At 39.6% G+C, this 15,168-nt stretch overlaps 1 protein-coding gene across 12 annotated transcripts in view; it reads left to right on the top strand.

Moving 5' to 3' along the window:
- Positions 1-15,168, top strand: part of JAKMIP1 (janus kinase and microtubule interacting protein 1) — a 122,803-nt gene that overhangs the window by 36,604 nt on the left and 71,031 nt on the right. For 11 of the 12 annotated variants that reach the window (XM_068149512.1, XM_068149513.1, XM_068149514.1 and 8 more), the window contains 2 exons: positions 5,499-5,689; positions 12,190-12,470. In XM_068149512.1, the coding sequence (XP_068005613.1) occupies positions 12,342-12,470 (129 nt within the window). In that variant the 5' untranslated portion in view covers positions 5,499-5,689; positions 12,190-12,341. Of the gene's footprint in view, positions 1-5,498; positions 5,690-8,266; positions 8,450-12,189; positions 12,471-15,168 lie in introns of those variants that run through there. The other variant, XM_068149511.1, reaches the window with a different exon arrangement.

The raw sequence follows: 15,168 nt of genomic DNA, 5'->3' as shown, positions 1-15,168 counted from the left end.
CTGTGCAGAGTGAACCATCATCCCCATCCTTTGGTTTTTTGCTGGTTCATTCTCACAGGACATAGAATAAACCAGGTTGGAAGAGACCTTCAAGATCATCACGTCCAACCCATCAATCAATCCAACCCACCTAAACAACTAAACCATGGCACCAAGCACCCCATCAAGTCTCCTCCTGAACACCTCCAATGATGGTGACTCCACCACCTCCCTGGGCAGCCCATTCCAATGGGCAATCACTCTTTCTGTATAGAACTTCTTCCTAACATCCAACCTAGACCTCCCCTGGCGCAGCCTGAGACTGTGTCATCTTGTTCTGGTACTGGCTGCCTGGGAGAAGAGACCATCATCTGCCTGTCTACAACCTCCCTTCAGGTAGTTGTAGAGAGCAATAAGATCACCCCTGAGCCTCCTCTTCTCCAGGCTAAGCAACCCCAGCTCCCTCAGTCTCTCCTCATAGGGCTTGTGTTCCAAACCCCTCCCCAGCTTTGTTGCCCTTCTTGCAAGTCAACATCTTTCCTAAACTGAGGGGCCCAGAACTGGACACAGTACTCGAGGTGCCACCTAACCAGTGCAGTGTACAGGGGCAGAATGACCCTATTCATTTATTTAATGTCCTGTTACCCTACTAAACTTTTAAGAAAAAAATTAAATAAACTAAATTCCAACACAAGTGTAAACTAGCTTTACGTTTATTTGCTTTGCAACAACTTAGTATCTAAATTAACATTGTCCTAACATTTTTGTCAGGAAACATCAACTCAAAATGTTTTGCATTGTTCCAAATACTTTTTTAGTCATCATTCAGTGAAGATGCTTTATCTCAAAAAACAGTCGCCCATACAAATTGTCACCTGATCTATTTTCCTGACATACTGAAAAGTGCAAATGTCTTTTTTTTTTCACCTTCTGCATAACAATTTCTTTAATGCAAAGCATGAAACAATGAACTAAATTGTGCATTTTATTGCTGTCTATAATTTGAATGCTGAACTGAAATGTACTGAGAAAACTATTTGTCTGGTTTCAGGTTTGTCTGGGGTTTATTCCCCCTTTGTTTTTCTCACATTTAATACATCTTTAGCTTTAGACACCCCCCACTCCCCCTTGTTTTTTTTACTATGTATTTCTATAAACACCTGCCAGTAAACAAAGTTTCAGATGAAATAGGCTGCTGCTTCAGTCAGCAAAGATGCAGCAGAAAAAGAGAAGTATCATAGGCATGCTACTGCATCTAAGTATCCATATTTATTAGGGACATTGGAACAATAAAGTCAAGGAAAGTGCAACCATCAGCAGAAGTGCACATGTTGCTGATAAAATTTATTGAAGGAGGCATGTAAAAGGGATGCATTCCTTAGATACAATTCAGCTGGCTTCTGCTTAGTCTTCTCTACACAGCAGTATTTTATATGTATTTCTTATATGTCTATATTTAAGTATACATCATACATAAAACATGCACATACAAGCATCCAAGATAAAAATGTTTCAGACCTACATGACAATTGCTATGCAGCTTTTCTCTAAAGCAGGAGAAAGTTACTTTTTCAAGATCATGTCACTCAGAAGCCCTTAAAGGGGTTGAAATGGAGAGATGCATACTTGGAACTTGTATTTCTGGCATAGATTTACTTTGTTAAATGGTAAGCCCACAGAGGACTGATCCTCTGGTCATTGGTTGGACCCTGTGTGCTGCTGTTTGAGGGGTGGAGGGCAGGAGGGCTCTCAAGCTGTGCCAGGGGAAGTTTAGGCTCGAGGTGAGGAGAAAGTTCTTCATAGAAGGAGTTATTGGCCATTGAATGTGCTGCCCAGGGAGGTAGTGGAGTCACAGTTCCTGGAGGTGTTCAAAAAACAATTGGACGTGGCACTTGAAGCCATGATTTAGACATGAGGTGTTAGGTGATAGGTTGGACTTGATGATCTCTGAGGTCTTTTCCAACCTTGATTCTATGATTCTGTGATTTAATGGAAAAAATGAATTCTTTTGAGAAACAGAAACTTGGATACTTTTTGGCCTTTCCTAACTATTTGCGAAGCATTGCAAGCTGTTGCCAGCTAAACAGAAGCAAATCCTTCATTTTTATGACACTGAGCTTTTGTCTAGAGAGCAATTATATAATAAAGAACATAACTGAATCAACTTTCCTTACTTAGCAGCCACTGCCAGAACTACAGGATATGAGTATATTGGTGACTTTATTCCACTGAATGAAATTAGTAATTTATCAAACATTGGCTCATTTGCCAAATTATTTCTATGCTAGTTGTGGTTCTTTGCTGTGTTTTTGGTGTGCATTGCTTATTTTGAGTTCTGAATGGATTTGAACATGAGTGGTGTATGCTCTGTTTGTTTGTAGATTAGCAGATATATTTCTGCAGCAACAGCTTCACCTCTTAATCCTTCTTCCCCTGCCATTAGATGTAGATTTAGCTTAGCAGCTACTGGAAATGAGAAATTAAGTATCCAATTATTTTAAGTTATTTTTGTATTGCTTAAGAAGCTGTAGGAAGATTACTGAAGGATTATTGGGTTGTAGGTTTCCAGTGGTTGCTAATTATTTGTTGTGAATAGCACTATAACAACTTCTAGAGACTGGCATGATTAACCATTTCAAATTTTCCATGGTTTCTGCAAGACTTACTGCCAATTAGTCCTATTTTTTTTAATCTCATTGGTGTGCTATGCCACTGAAACCTCCACTTTTAAAAGCAAATATTGTCACATTATTATACTATTTGTAATGTATGTATGCTATTATTGCAGCAACTTGAAATTGCAGTTTCTAGATCTATGCTTCATCCTCTCAAAAGTTTTCTAAACACTGTTCTCTTTCTGCAGGGAGGTCACCTTGCTGAAAATGCTATTAGTGTACTTTTGATTTCCAGCTTTGTTAGAGAGTTTAAGTACAACTGTTAAGCTTAGCAATGAGTTTTCTAGCATTCTCATTTAGAGGGACCAGTATTGTGGAGTGACTAAACCTGCTAAAACCTAAGTATAGTTATAAATGTAGACAGCTTGCCTGGATGCCTTCTGAGTTTGAAGCTGTGAGTTGTTTTCTTTTGAGTCTTGTGGATATTGCTCTATTTTCCTGTCATCCCGTTGTTCAGATCACAGTCTTTACTTGGTTTTGACAAGTAAATTCTTGCTTTCTCTCAGATGTTTCTACATTCACATGTTAACAGGGGTAAAGCTTCTTATTCCCTTGGATTCAAATGTACCCAGTCTGCTTTCTGAAGGCCAGAGGAAAGCAGCAAAATGTTTTATGTGTTATAAAAATACTGGAATATTTACAAACAGGGCAACTGAAAAAGAATGATGAAGATAGGGTGAGGTCAGATGTATCTGACGTCATTAAAAATAGAGGCTCTTGGCCTCCCTCTCTCCCCGAGGAGGTTTGTTGCTGCATAAATAAATTGAATTCCTCTTTTCCCAACCTTCTGTGCTACTTAATGATGCTGACTAAGCTGTTTCAGCACTTTGATCTCCTGCCATGTTCAGGCCCTAGCTGTACTTTCATCCTTTTCAGTTCTCTCACAGCACTGAATTTGGCCCTAAGGAAATGAGCATGCAGAATTCCTTTTCTATTTTTTCACTCTTTCTCCATTAAATACTGCCTAGATGTCTGCCTGTATTGAACAAATAACCTGGCAAGCTATTCCCTGAGGACTTGGGTTTTAAGCCACTAACAACAGCATCAACTTGGTAACCTTAAACCAAATGTCAGAATTCAGTGCAGTACTTCCCAGCAAAGGGAATGATTTAAGAGATGCATTTTGGGGTCTGGTGCTGCTGTTAAATGCAAGCCTGATGTGTTTTACATGAAGTACAGCTTTTTGTGAAGGCTTGAACTGTGTACATGGTCATTGATATATCCATCATGTTTTAGTGCTGTTCACATGGAAATCAGAATAGAATAAACTTTATTAGAATAAACCAAACCGGGTTGGAAGAGACCTTCAAGATCATCGTGTCCAACCCATCAACCAATCCAACCCACCCAAACAGCTAACCCATGGCACCAAGCACCCCATCAAGTCTCCTTCTGAACACCTTCACTGATGGTGACTCCACCACCTCCTTGGGCAGCCCATTCCAATGGGCAATCACTCTCTCTGTATAGAACTTCTTCCTAACATCCAACCTGAACCTCCCCTGGCGCAGCCTGAGACTGTGTCCTCTTGTTCTGGTACTGGCTGCCTGGGAGAAGAGACCAACCTCTGCCTGTCTACAACCTCCCTTCAGGTAGTTGTAGAGAGTGATAAGGTCACCCCTGAGTCTCCTCTTCTCCAGGCTGAGCAACCCCAGCTCCCTCAGTCTTTCCTCATAGGGCTTGTGTTCCAAACCCCTCACCAACTTTGTTACTCTTCTCTGGACTCGTTCCAGCAAGTCAACCTCCTTCCTAAACTGAGGGGCCCAGAACTGGACACAGTACTCCTGTCTGGTTCCAGGCTCTCTTGTCTGAAGTGTAGGGAGCTTGATCAGTTCTGTGTTGTCTGCCAGCCCTCTGCTTTGGAGAACCCTGTGTGGCCCTATCTGCACTAGACATGGCTGAAATTTGTTTGCCTTGACTGATTCATTTGTACTCAATCACTGACTTTAACATAAAAGGCATGCTATGAGGACCATTTACACTCTTTTCTGTAGTGCACAGGGTAAATAAAGGTACTGCCATAGGTGTTTGGAGACTCTAGGAAAAGTCAGGAACTTGTTTTTCTTCCAGTCATTATGCTTTCAGAGTGCTATTTTTCCACAAAAGGATATCTCCAAAAAGATAACTTGATTTCTGTAAATAATTTTATTTTCTGTGCATGGGAATTTTCCCATCCAAACTAACATTTGGTGCATATCAACAAAAATCTGAATGCTTCTGGTGTTTCCCCTCGTGATCAAAATATGTTGAAATCTTATCAAGAAATGTGAGGTGAAACAATATGGAGGCTTTGTGCATCTCTTTTGAGTCTTTTCAGAGAGGAAATTGACTTCCACTGTACAGGACAGAAGAACAGAATACATTTTTTTTTCATTTCACTTCTGTCCTTTTTTTTTTCAGCAAGACACATGATAACCTCCTTGTGCTGATATATTCTTTGTATTGATAAAGGTCTATGAGAGTGACCAGTCTGTATGTGACAATTTATATGTGGCCACTGTGGCAACTTAAGCTTGTAGGCCAAAACCAAGTAACTTGGGTTGAAATGGAATACAAATTTCATGTTAGCTACACTGAGTTAAATCTGGCTTGACCTGGTCTAATCATCAAGTATCTCAGCAGCTTTCATCCTGCTTCCATTGAGGACCATCTAGCAAAGAAAACCATGAATTAGACTCTGCATATGTGTTCTTAATAGGAAGAAGATGCCACACTTGTAATTTTGCCTGATACTGCCTTCTTCTGCTTTTTGTTATTCTATGTAGACCTTCTTTCATTGCATCCTGTTAATCAGATCTGATTTGGATTAAATATTTTGTTTGGTTGTGGGTTTTTTTTTTCCAGATGATGTCACTAATATTGCTCAGAAATCTCTCCTTGATGATGAGAAAGAGAATGTGCCAACAGGACTAGGAGCTGTGGTGTGGAAAGTCCCAGTACAAACACACAAACTTATCTACTGGTGCTGCTTGGTCTTCACCTCCTCAACTTAAAATCAAACACAGCTGCCTCAGAAGCCAGCAGATAAAAGAAAGGTACCGTGTGTTGCCAGCATGTTGGTTGGGTAGGAAGAGATTAAATGTACCATACTGATGTGACAGCAGAGGCAGTATCACTTGGAGCTTCAAAGTTTAATTTTTCTGCTGAGAGATATTTAAAACCTGAGCAGATTTTGGAGGCAGTAAAATAAACCAGATGTGTGCTCAGTTTTTGTCTTCGCTTGAATGTGATTCTCTGTGCTCAGTGACTGAATTTCTTGGTGATATAAACATTGTTTTACTCATGGTTGTTCTTTATTAATTTTGTGAGACATTTCTCCCCCTGCCCATGACATCTGAAATGTGCAGCACAGAATGTTGCTCAGTGTCCTATGTTCATCATATGCTTGCTGACTTTACTGTCTTATTTCAGCAATACTTGTCACCACTCATAAAGTAAAAAGACTTTGGTCTCACTTGGATGCCAAGCTTCTTTGACAGACTTTCCCAACCTTCTGTTGACTTTTATGTGTTTACAGTATGCCCAAATCTGGGTATTCAGAAGGCCTCTATGTATGCTATACATAAAACCCCACTACGGTATTTTATTTGCCCCAGGGACCATCTGCTATATGGGGAAAAGGGGCAGTTTCCTGCTGTTGGGAAGTATGGTGAAGGTGATAGTTTAACACAGTGTCTAATTGCTAGCTTTCCCATCTTGTGGTAGTCCTGCAGTGGAACTGCAAGAATGATGCAGTTACTAGGATTAGAAATATTCGAAGTGGGAAGCCCCATTCTGTGTGACCATCCATACTGCAGCAAAATGCTGTTGGTATCCAGAAATGATATTTTTATCTGGGAAGATGTTGCAAATATAGTTGAGGTTTGTCAGAAAAGTGTAGTGCAGAAAGACAAGGAAAGCAGCAGTAACCCAGGAAACATCCTTTCCCCATGGATATTTTGGAGTTCACATGAAGTTGTTGGTTCTTTGGTGCTTGTGAGGCTTGCCATTATATTTAGTATAGTGCATAGTGAGAACTTTCCACTTCTGAATGGAAGGGTAAAGTATGACCCTAAGAGGGTAAGTGACAGCTGTAGAGTGCATGATCATTACTGAAAAGTTCACAAAGAAGGAAAAAGCAAAAAATGTAGGGTTCAGAACAGGCCTTAGGGCTCATCTGGGCAGTATTTGCTTGTCTTCTATGACACTCAAGTACAGCTAATAGTTCATTAGTATCTTTGGTTTTAATGCTTCAGAGAATTTCATTGTCATTGTAAAGCAGCAGAGAGAGTGAAAAAAATGAGAATAATTATAGTAAGTAGATTTGTTTTGGGGCCAACAAATAAACTAAGGTCACCCTAAATGCCCTAAATGCTCTTTTCTTTAATTGAGAGTGCAGTTCAACATTTACTTCTGACTGGGTTTAACTCCCTATGGTAAATGCACAAGGAGCTTCAGTTATAGATGTATCTAAGGAAATAATTTCCATATCTACTTAATAGTACCGGAAAGTAGATGATGCTGATTTTGAAAGGAATTAAAATGCTGAACTCTAAAACTAGCTGTTTAATATTGTAATTTGCCTTTCTGCTAAGGTGAATGTGTTTTGATTTTTAAATCCCAAAAGAATACTATGTAAAGATATTTTTCTGCCCCTCCCACTCTTCTTTAATCTGTCCTGTTGATGTGCAACTGGATTAACAAATTGATTTAGACTTAGTGTATCATTCAGCTGACTGTATAGCAAAAATGAAATACACACAACACAGGAGATTGTTCAACAGCTAATGTTGTCATGTGCAAATTATCTCTAAGAAGGCTTTCTATTGCTGGGAACTAGCTTATGAAAATTTGAGCAGAGGGATTTCATCCTGTGGGCTGCTCACCTTGGAAGTGTTCAAGGCCAGGCTGGGTGAGGACCTGAACAGCCTGGTCTAGTGGAACGTGTCCCTGCCCATGGCAGGAGTTTTGGAACGAGATGATCTTTAAGGTCCCTTCCCACCCAAACCATTCCATGAATTTATCCAGTGCTACAGGAAAAAGCCCTCTATATGTGGTCCCTATTTTTCTTGTTTGATTAGTCATATGCCTTGTATATCAATGTTTTAATTATTTGGCTAGATCTGGCTCCTACAAACTGCTCAGAATGGGGCTGTAAACACAAGCACTTCTTCTTTAAATGGCTCCTGTGTTGTTTTACTGAGTGATCATGAAATCTGCCAAAGCTGATGCTTTCTTTGAACTGGTCAAACTGAAATTTAGATAAACTTTGGTATTAGTCATTTACTCTTCTCTTTTTTTTTCCCTTAACATCTTTTGAACAATCCATCTGTGCTGAGTAATCCTCTCTACTTGCTTACATCCCCTGCCATGTGATTATGGATCTATGGATCAGATGTAGAAAATACATCCTGTATCATGCCTGTGTCTGAATAGTTTCTCTTGCTTGCAGCTATAACAAGGTAGTATGTTTGGGTGCCTGAGAGCTGTACAGCTGCTGGCAGAATTCCCATGGGTGTTTTACTGTTAGATAAGTCTGTGGCTGGTAATGGTCATGTTGAGATAAGACAGATAATGTTTCACTTAGTCATTTGAAATACTCCTCTATATGTTGAAAGCTTGAAAGAGGCGTTAAGAAGAAAACTAAGGAAACTTTGCTGACACCTTGGAAGAGTCTTTCATATATGTAAGACTTGCTGTCTTATATTAAGCATCACAGGTCTTCAGTCTGCTGTGAATGAGTCTCCTTGCATATTCATAAATGAGTATGAATGGAAGAAGGAGGCATGAAGTGTGAGAAACCTACAGCCTACATGGTATGCATTCAATAAATTGCAGTGAGAGACCATGAAGCTGGCAGGCTTGACCCTTCTTTAGTATGAACTGTCCTTGTAATGGCTGGTGCTTTTGCTTGATAGATAGACTCTCCCATGGTTATGGTGGTTGTTCTAGTTCTTCATTTGTTTTTCTCAGCTCTTCCATTCAATTAATTTGTAACTTCAATAAGTCTGAACAATGTGTTATGAATTTTCAATAGCTTGGATAATGTGATTTGATTATGACAGCGTGTGAGGAGGAGAAGAGGAATGCTTTGGGCATAGAATTGTACAAATTTTGATTTCCAGGATAATTGTTTTAAAGTGCACAAATTGTCTCAGCACCTGAATCTTATCCTTTTTGAAGGACCCAGCATTTTACATAAACACTGGAGCAGAAAATTCTCCATGAATTAAACAAAGGTCTGATAGAAAGCTGATTTTTGACTGAAAGTGTTTTCTGAGAGATGCTATCCTTAAAACTATCATTTTGACACATGTATTTGGATACAAGTATTTTCTGCAGGTCATCAAGGCACCACATTCAACTCCAAGCAGCTTCAGAAAGCCCATATGTTGTTCTGGTGGCCAACTTGGCAACAACCTTTCCAACAAGCCTGGCATGGTTTGAATCAAATTTCCTGGCAGTTACCAGAAGCATATTTTATCAGTAGTCTTCTCACGGTGGTGAAGCATTTTTAGCTTGTGTATGTTGGAGAATGGTTACACAAAGAAAGTCTTTAGCTCACAAAATTTCTCCTCTGTGCTTTTCATGTGCTTTGTCATGCTTGTCTCTGTCCTTTTTAAGCTGAGAAAGAAATGAAAGCTTGTCTCCAGGCTCTTGCTGTGTTAGTATCTCACTGTGCATTTTACTGGCTGTAGTTTTAAGCTGCTGCACAGCTCCATTTCAGAATTCAGAGAGCTTGGGGTGGGGGGGAAGAAGCTATTGTCTGGCTGAAATATCCAGTTTAAATATTTTATCCCAGGTGATGCAGCTGCAGTACTCAGTCACCAGAGCGACTTAAACTCTATTCGCTCTGATGAACATTCACTCAAATATCAGTACTTGAAATGTCAATGGTAGTTGGCTGATTATCAAAGCACTGTTAAGAGAAATTAACAGATCTCATGAGGGGATTGGAGTTTTCTGGGACATTTAATTTAATGATTACAACCAACTGACAGCTGTAAACTCTTGCTAGGTTTTATTAAGCTTCATTTATTGTAACCCCTATGCAGTCTCTCATATTTCAATATTGTCCTCAGAATATCTTTCTGAGGAAGATGAGTGTAATACTTATTTTACTGAGAGATTAAGTGATTTATTCAAGGCTGTACAGGGAACCTGTGATAGCAACCAAAATCCATCAAGCCTTAACCCCTATGTTGCCCATGTAATAATCTGAATTGTTGTCGTCATTATCGAGGTAGATCTGAGATTAGATTTGAATGTGGAGGGTCTTAGATGGAAGAACAGCTCAGGACTGTAGGCTGTGAATCTGCAAAAATGAAAATAGATTTGTTAGTAACCAATAAAGGTGCCTTTGTTTTTATCCACCAAGAACATCACAAGTGACACTTACAAAGGTGTTTCACTGTAGGGAAACTCCACAGTCCCTAATTGGGAAAGGATTTAAAATAACCCTCGAAGAAGCTCTGCTGTTTAGAAATAGATCTGTCTCTGTAGGTAGCTAATGACTGGATATTTGAAATGTGACTAGTTTACAATATGCTTAGGAAATTATTCTGACAATTCATATTTATATATTTTTTTTTTTGATTGAGAAAAGTATTATTTTATGTCCTGCAGAGATGCTTTTGCTTTTATCCACTCAGTCACTTTTTATTACATAGAACTGAGAACTGAAGCAGGAAATGTAGGTCATCTGAACCTTGTGAGAGATATGCCTTGGGCTTTGGTAGCTATGAAAGTTGTCTTTCCCATAGAGTCACCTCTTGATTATGACTGGGTTTTAAACTATTACATAGGTGAACTGGCAGTCACTTCTGAATGCACCTGTGTCTATGTAGAAATGTAATCCTCTGGGGATGTAGTCCAGTATTAATGTAGGAACCTCTCTGCTTTGTCAGCTATTTAATGATGAAAATTATGTGGACATTTCAAACAAGCAGAGGATGTGGGTTTGAAAACTAATTCGGTATTGCTAGCACTTGTCACTCAGGTTTATCCCAAGGAGCACCAGGTTGTTCTTGGAGGAGGGCAGAGGGGGGAAGAAAAGCCACAGATTAAGCTGCTGTAACTACTCATGAAGCAAATTAATTGTGGGATTTCCTAATTATTGGAATTAGGTTTCTTTGTCTGCCATTGATATTCTCCTTGAATAGTACATAAAGCTCATTTAAGTAATTGAATACATTTTAAGCTTAATGGCATGCTGAGGAAGGAAAACAAAGTTGAATACTTGCATGTTCTGATTAGAGCATTTCCAACAGTACCAACCCTGGACATAATTAGTTTCATAGTTTCATAGTTTCATTCAGGGTTGGAAGGGACCACAAGGATCACCTAGTTCCAAGCCCCCTGCCATGGGCAGGGACACCCCACACTAGATCAGGCCGGCCAGAGCCTCAGCCAGCCTGCTCTTAAATACCCCCAGGGGCGGGGCCTCGACCACCTCCCTGGACAACACATTATATATCTGATATTTTTAAGAAGAACTTTAAATGCTTTTTTTCAAGTTTGATGCTACCTTTTCCATATGTCCTGATGCTGTGAGACTCAATGAGAATTATGAGTAACAGAACTATGAATTATAACTGAGACATGAAGGTGAGAAATACTTACTTCTCGCTACAGGAAATAAACTCTTCCCACTGAAACACCACTGGCCTCAATTAATTTATGGTTGTCCCTGTGCTGCTTGTGAATCTTGAGCATGGAGCAAGTCAGGTGTTGAATAAGATGATTTCTGTTTAATTGTTGTATTCATCATATGAGGAGAGGCTGAGGGATCTGGGGCTACTTAGCCTGGAGAAGAGGAGACTCAGGGGTGACCTTATTGCTCTCTACCTGAAGGGGGGTTGTAGACAGGCAGAGATCGGTCTCTTCTCCCAGGCAGCCAGCACCAGAACAAGAGGACACAGTCTCAGGCTGCACCAGGGGAGGTTCAGGCTGGAGGTCAGGAGGAAGTTTTACACAGAGAGAGTGATTGCCCATTGGAATGGACTGCCTAGGGAGGTGGTGGAGTCGCCATCGTTGGAGGTGTTTAGAAGGAGACTTGACAGGGTGCTTGGTTGCATGGGTTAGTTGGTTGGGTGGTGTTGGATGATAGGTTGGACACGATGATCTTGAAGGTCTCTTCCAACCTGGTCTGGTCTATTCTATTCTATTCTATTCTATTCTATTCTATTCTATTCTATTCTATTCTATTCTATTCTATTCTATTCTATTCTATTCTATTCCATTCCATTCCATTCCATTCCATTCCATTCCATTCCATTCCATTCCATTCCATTCCATTCCATTCCATTCCATTCCATTCCATTCCTGTAAAGAGTTTTATTCCTGGGGACATCAGATTACAGTGGAAAGACTTTAGATAACATGGTGAAATATTGTGTAACTTCTTATATATTTCTTTCAAAGTTTAATATACTATGCAATGTAATATGTGCACCAAGGAAGTTTGTTGTACTTTTAAACTGGGTGTTAAGTCCTGGTGTTAGATTCTGCTCACTCCTGTAGCCTAATTCTGTTCCCACTGCTTTGTTTCTTTCAGGGCATGAGAGAGTGCTCCCACAATGGCAGAGGTTTGCTTGAAAGATTTTGTTGAACACTGCATGACTCTTAAATGCTAAAAGCAGGAGGCAGTAGCTGGTATCTCTGTGTGCAGCAAGAAAAAATAAATTCTTTTAAACTTCAAAAATAATTATGTCAAAGAAGAGTCGTGCCAAGGGAGAGAAGTCTGACACGGAGATGGAATCCCTGCAAGCTGCCAATGAGGAGCTACGAACTAAACTAACAAACATCCAGATAGAATTTCAGCAAGAAAAAAGCAAGGTATTTATCTGTCTATATTTTGAGATCATTCATTCAGAAGCACTGTTTATGAACCAGCAGAGAGTGAATCTCAACCTGATCCAGTATTAAATTGCATTTACATTAAAAGGAAAACATGAGAAAGAGGTGAAATCCAAAGAACCACCGAGGAGCTAAAATTGGTGCCAACTATCAAAACTAATGTGCAAAATGAAGTCAATATCCCCAAACATCCAGTCACTGAAATCTGCAGTCACAGCAACACAAATGCCACTATCTTGAAGGCAACTTAAGTTCAAAGGTGACACAAAGGGAACGAGGGAGTTTTGTATTTGATCTGAACACTGAAAACTGCATGTAGAAACATCTGCAAAGTCAAACATCAGCACCATATTCAAAGCATGCCACTTTAAATGCCTGTGGAGAAGGTAAATTATCCGGAAATCATCTGTGTAAGAGTCTTGATTTGATTTGCTGAGGCTATATGTGCCATTGCACTGAGCTGTTCAGTGATGCATCTGATTGCTAATGAAACAGACCCATCAATATTTATCTATCTGGCATATGTCCAGCAGGTATTTGAGGAATCAAGAGAACACATGTATGTAATGTGTAGGTAAATATAGAAGAGGAAACTGCAGCCAGAGTGCTCTAAAATCCTACTTGAATACCCAGTGCAGCCTCTAGTAAATTCTGCAGCATGTGGGAGTACATTTCTGGGAGGCTGGGGGGAAGAGGTCTTCAGCCTCCTTCCCACATTTTGCTGTGCTTTTTACTCTAAATCCTTTTACTGGATTTGAGTTCTGCAGTTTATTTCCCACCATCAGGGAAGCAGGCTGCTCTCTGTACAGCAGTTTTATAGGATGTCTTGACAGACAAGATGAATAAATTAAAACCACATAGATTTTTCTCTTTAGACTTTAGTTTAAAAATGAGTACCAAAATCAACAGAAATGACAGCTTGGTACCAGAAAAGTAAAAACACTGTGCCTAGAGAATTCTAAATAAATTAGAAGCCTTTATTGGCACAGAGGTAAGAATGTGTTGAAGCTGCTATAGCAGACGGCTCTGTGGCCTGTGGGACATAAACTGTATCAGGAAAGGTAACAAACTCTTGTGGGGCCATTTCATTTAATTTAATTCTCCTAGATTATTTTGTCCCTCATGTATATGCCTATGCTAAAGATTTCACTGAGGAAGAACCTTCTAATTTATGAGAGACATAAAACCCATGGAAATTAGTGTGAAATTAAAAAAAAAGAGAAGAGGAAGAGGAAGAAGAAGAAGAAGAAGATAGCATGTCATACTTCTTTATTTATTGGTGATTTAAAAAGTCATATGCAGGAGTTATGGCCAGTATGTGTGGCAGAACTCTAACTACAGCTGTTGATTAGAAAATCTACACATGCTGAATAAATAAACCTCCTGAAAGGAGGTTGTAGACAGGTGGGGGTTGGTCTCTTCTCCCAGGTAACCAGCACCAGAACATAGTCTCAAGCTGTGCCAGGGGAGGTTTAGGCTGGATGTTAGGATGAAGTTCTTCATAGAAAGAGTGATTGCCCATTGGAATGGGCTGCCCAGGGAGGTGGTGGAGTCACCATCACAGGAGGTGTTTAGGAAGAGACTGGATGGGGTGCTTGGTGCCATGGTTTAGTTGATTAGATAGTGTTGGATGATAGGTTGGACTCAATCTCAAAGGTCTTTTCCAACCTGGTTAATTCTGTTCTGTCCTATTCCTATTCCTATTCCTATTCCTATTCCTATTCCTATTCCTATTCCTATTCCTATTCCTATTCCTATTCCTATTCCTATTCCCTATTCTATTCTATTCTATTCTATTCTAAATGAAAATGAATGTTACACAAATGAATGTTACTCCAGTCTGCTATGTAAGGAATAAGAAAGGAGCCAGTTAGCTTACTGAACAATGAGTAATGTACTGAAGAGCAAGGAGGTAGTAGGATATTGGGAATGAAAGATGGCAACCCCCTTGGAGCAGGGAGATGAAAGATGTCCTGCTACTACTAAAAGGATGCAGACCCTGATGGGTAGGTTGCTGCCTGGCATCATTTGAAGGGTGTTTGAATTCAGCTGTTCTCTACATTTGATATGGGAATGTAAATTCTCAATACTTAAGATCATTAAAACAAGAGAATTTGGGGCATCTGTCAAACACTGGATAGTAAGCAACAAACTTATTAAGAATAAATTTGGTGGTGTCACTTCAATCAGAATTCAAAATCATTAAGTAAGTGAATATGCTAGACATGATAATGCAGTTTCTAACCCAAGTAAAACAGATCCTGGAGAGAGCGGAGTGAGACATCAACAGACAGTTATTATGCAGTGATTATCATTAATTTGAAAGAATACATAATAAAGTATGATCATGAAACCTTTTAGATGGCATCATGTTGGAAGAGGATGACAGACAGCACAGTGGAAGAGATCCTGCAAAAACCTAATGTTACAATGGAAAATTCTGCTCAGCACTGTAGTAGATAGAGCCTTTAAAATGAATGCATTTCATCAAATCATACATCTGAACTATTTAAATCTGGAATAAAAAGACAATCCCTGGAGTCTTCAGAAGTTTCTAGGGGATCCAAATATAGCACAGGGAAAAGAGTTAAGTTTCATATGTGCAGATATGAACAGATCCGTTGATATTGTCACTTAATCTTGAGAGTTTAGGTTAAAAGGTTATCAGAAGCGGAAA

Source organism: Melanerpes formicivorus, unplaced genomic scaffold, assembly GCF_026170545.1.
Source record: "Melanerpes formicivorus ecotype bairdi unplaced genomic scaffold, bMelFor1.0.p_v2 SCAF_18, whole genome shotgun sequence".
Lineage (NCBI taxonomy): Eukaryota > Metazoa > Chordata > Aves > Piciformes > Picidae > Melanerpes > Melanerpes formicivorus.
Note: the sequence above shows the minus strand (reverse complement) of the source record. Positions and strands in the feature narration are given on the sequence as shown.